The sequence below is a fragment of the Pseudophryne corroboree genome, chromosome 10 (assembly GCF_028390025.1).
Source record: "Pseudophryne corroboree isolate aPseCor3 chromosome 10, aPseCor3.hap2, whole genome shotgun sequence".
NCBI lineage: Eukaryota > Metazoa > Chordata > Amphibia > Anura > Myobatrachidae > Pseudophryne > Pseudophryne corroboree.
This window is the reverse complement of record NC_086453.1, coordinates 132,724,105-132,726,480: the sequence shown is the minus strand read 5'-3', so window position 1 is coordinate 132,726,480 and position 2,376 is coordinate 132,724,105. Positions and strand designations below refer to the sequence as shown.

Here is a 2,376-nt window from a genome sequence, read left to right as displayed (position 1 = left end):
GCGATCATCACATTTTTCATTTACCAAGTGGTAGCCTTTTTGTGAGAAATGGAAAAGTTGAAACCTTGTAACGCCAATCTCCACCTCAACAACCTCCCATCTTCCCCCGAAGTTCTATTTAGCCAATTTAACAGGTTATAGTCAGTAATAATAGTGAATTATTTACCATAAAGATAAGGTTGCAGTTTCTTCAAGGCCCAGACTATGACTAGACACTCCTTCTCGGACGTGGCGTAGGCTCTTGGTCAGCTAGCTTAAGAGATAGATACACAATTGGGTGTTCCCTACCATCTTCTCCCACCTGGCACAACACTGTTCACACCTCGAAGTGTCTGTCTGCACAATAAACTTTTTATTGTAGTCAAGGGCAGCCAGCGCTGGGGCTAGAGTCACCATGTCTTTTAAGATGCTGAAGGCTTGCTCACACTCAACAGTCCATTTGATCTTCCGAGCATATTTCTTTTTGGTCAAGTCCGTTAGAGCCTTGGTCATGGTGCTGTAATGTGGTATGAATTTTCTGTAACAGCCAGCAACTCCAAGGAAGGCTCGCACTTGCTTTTGGTTGGCAGGTTGGGGCCAGTTAACAATAGCCTCCACCTTTGCCGGTTCTGGTCTAATAGAGCCCCCTCCAACCCGATGTCCTAGGTACTGAACCTCAGCCATCCCATGACATTTATCTGGGCGTATGGTGAGCCCGGCCTGTCTGATCATTTTGAGCACTTCTGCCACATGAGTTAAATGATTCACCCAGGTATGGCTGAAGATGGCGATATCATTGAGGTAGGCTTATACAAAGTCTTGACACCCCTCCAGTAGGTCATTCACCATTCGCTGGAATGTGGCAGGGGCATTCTTCATCCCAAAAGGCATGGTAGTATACTCCAAGAGTCCTATGGGTGTGATGAAGGCAGAATGCTCCTGCACTTCTTTAATAAGTGGGATTTGCCAGTAACCCTTGCTTAAGTCCAGCGTTGAGATGAACTTGGCCCCTACAATTCGGTCCAGTAGCACATCAATACGGGGCACCAGTTGTGGTTATTTCATTCAATTTGCGATAGTCCACGCAAAACTGTGTAGTCCCATCTTTTTTGGGAACCAACATGACCCCAGTGGCCCATGGGCTTTTAGATGGCACAATGACCCCCAAAGATAGCATCTCTTTGATCTCAGTCTTTACCTGTCTCATAACATCTGGGGTCATTCGATAAGCGACTTGTCGGATGGGCTTACTGTTCCCAGTGTCCACATGGTGAGTGGTCAGGTGAGTTCGACCAGGTTGACAAGAAAACTGGGCTTGTTCAGCCTCTAAGATCCCCTGCATCTCTTGCTGCTGGGCCATATTCAATTGTTGTCCCACTTGGATTGATTCCACTCCCTTACTCTCTTTAGCAGCTCCCAAAAGGTCAGGCAATGGATCAGTTTCTGGTGTCTCCATCGGAGGGCAACATACCATCATGGCCACTACTTGATAATCTCTATAAGCTTTGAGTTTGACCCGGTTGACAAGAAAAATAAGATTTTAAACCTACCAGTAAATCATTTCTCCTATTCCTCGGAGGCTCGCGTCCGTGGTCAGCAGAACCCAGTCCAGAATGCCGAACCTGCGACCCTCTAAAAGGTGAGCACTTTGCAGCCACCACAGGAGAGACACCCTGGCCCAGGGGGACAGGCTTATCTTCTGATGTATTAGTAGATGGGACCCGGACCATTGTCCAGGAGGTCCCACTGAAACGTCCTTGCAAGAAACCTGTCACAACTGAGGGCCTGAGCTGACGGGAGGCAGCCTCAATTGTAGGGGCTGAGATGTAACGGAACCTGGGAGGTTGTATCAGACCCCTAGACATGTAAGTAACATGTAGAATAACTGCCCGAAGGCGTGACCACGACAACCAGGATAAAAGTCAATGATGTTTATTATGACAAACTCCGTAACACAGCAGCAGTAAAGGAAACATAAAAGTCAACAGAGGATAAATACAATTCCTGGGTACTACAGGGTGGCAAGGGCCACAGGCACTGGTAGTGTGAGACAGTTCTTATAATCTTCTAGTTGGAAAGTCCTTACCAGGCCTGACTGTAGCAATGGAGAGAACCCAGGATCGTACCAGCTGGTGTTCCAGGAAAGGCTGGGCTGCTGAAGATAAAACGGCTGCTGTGGATACTGGCTGGAACCAGACTGTTGTTGGTACGTAGTGGATACTGGCTGGAACCAGTTAAATAATAAACGAACTTGAGAGCGATGAAATAATAATGAAGTTTGGAGTTTGAGAGCGGTGAAATAATAATACCGGTGGAGAGTGGTAAACTGCAGAAAGGACACCGGCCCTTTAAGAGAAGCTGTACACTGCTGGAAGCTGGGCTGGAAGCAGGTGATTG

General features: G+C 47.3%; 1 protein-coding gene across 1 annotated transcript; it reads right to left on the bottom strand.

Annotated features, from left to right (window-relative positions):
- Positions 1-249: 249 nt before the first annotated feature.
- Positions 250-711, bottom strand: LOC134965236 (uncharacterized). The gene has a single exon (XM_063941736.1). It carries the CDS (start codon positions 709-711, stop codon positions 250-252), a length of 462 nt encoding a protein of 153 aa, XP_063797806.1.
- Between the last annotated feature and the right edge of the window lie 1,665 nt (positions 712-2,376).

Excerpts from the sequence above, each read along its gene's own strand:
- LOC134965236 (XM_063941736.1), bottom strand. The coding sequence starts at position 711 with ATGATCAGACAGGCCGGGCTCACCATACGCCCAGATAAATGTCATGGG.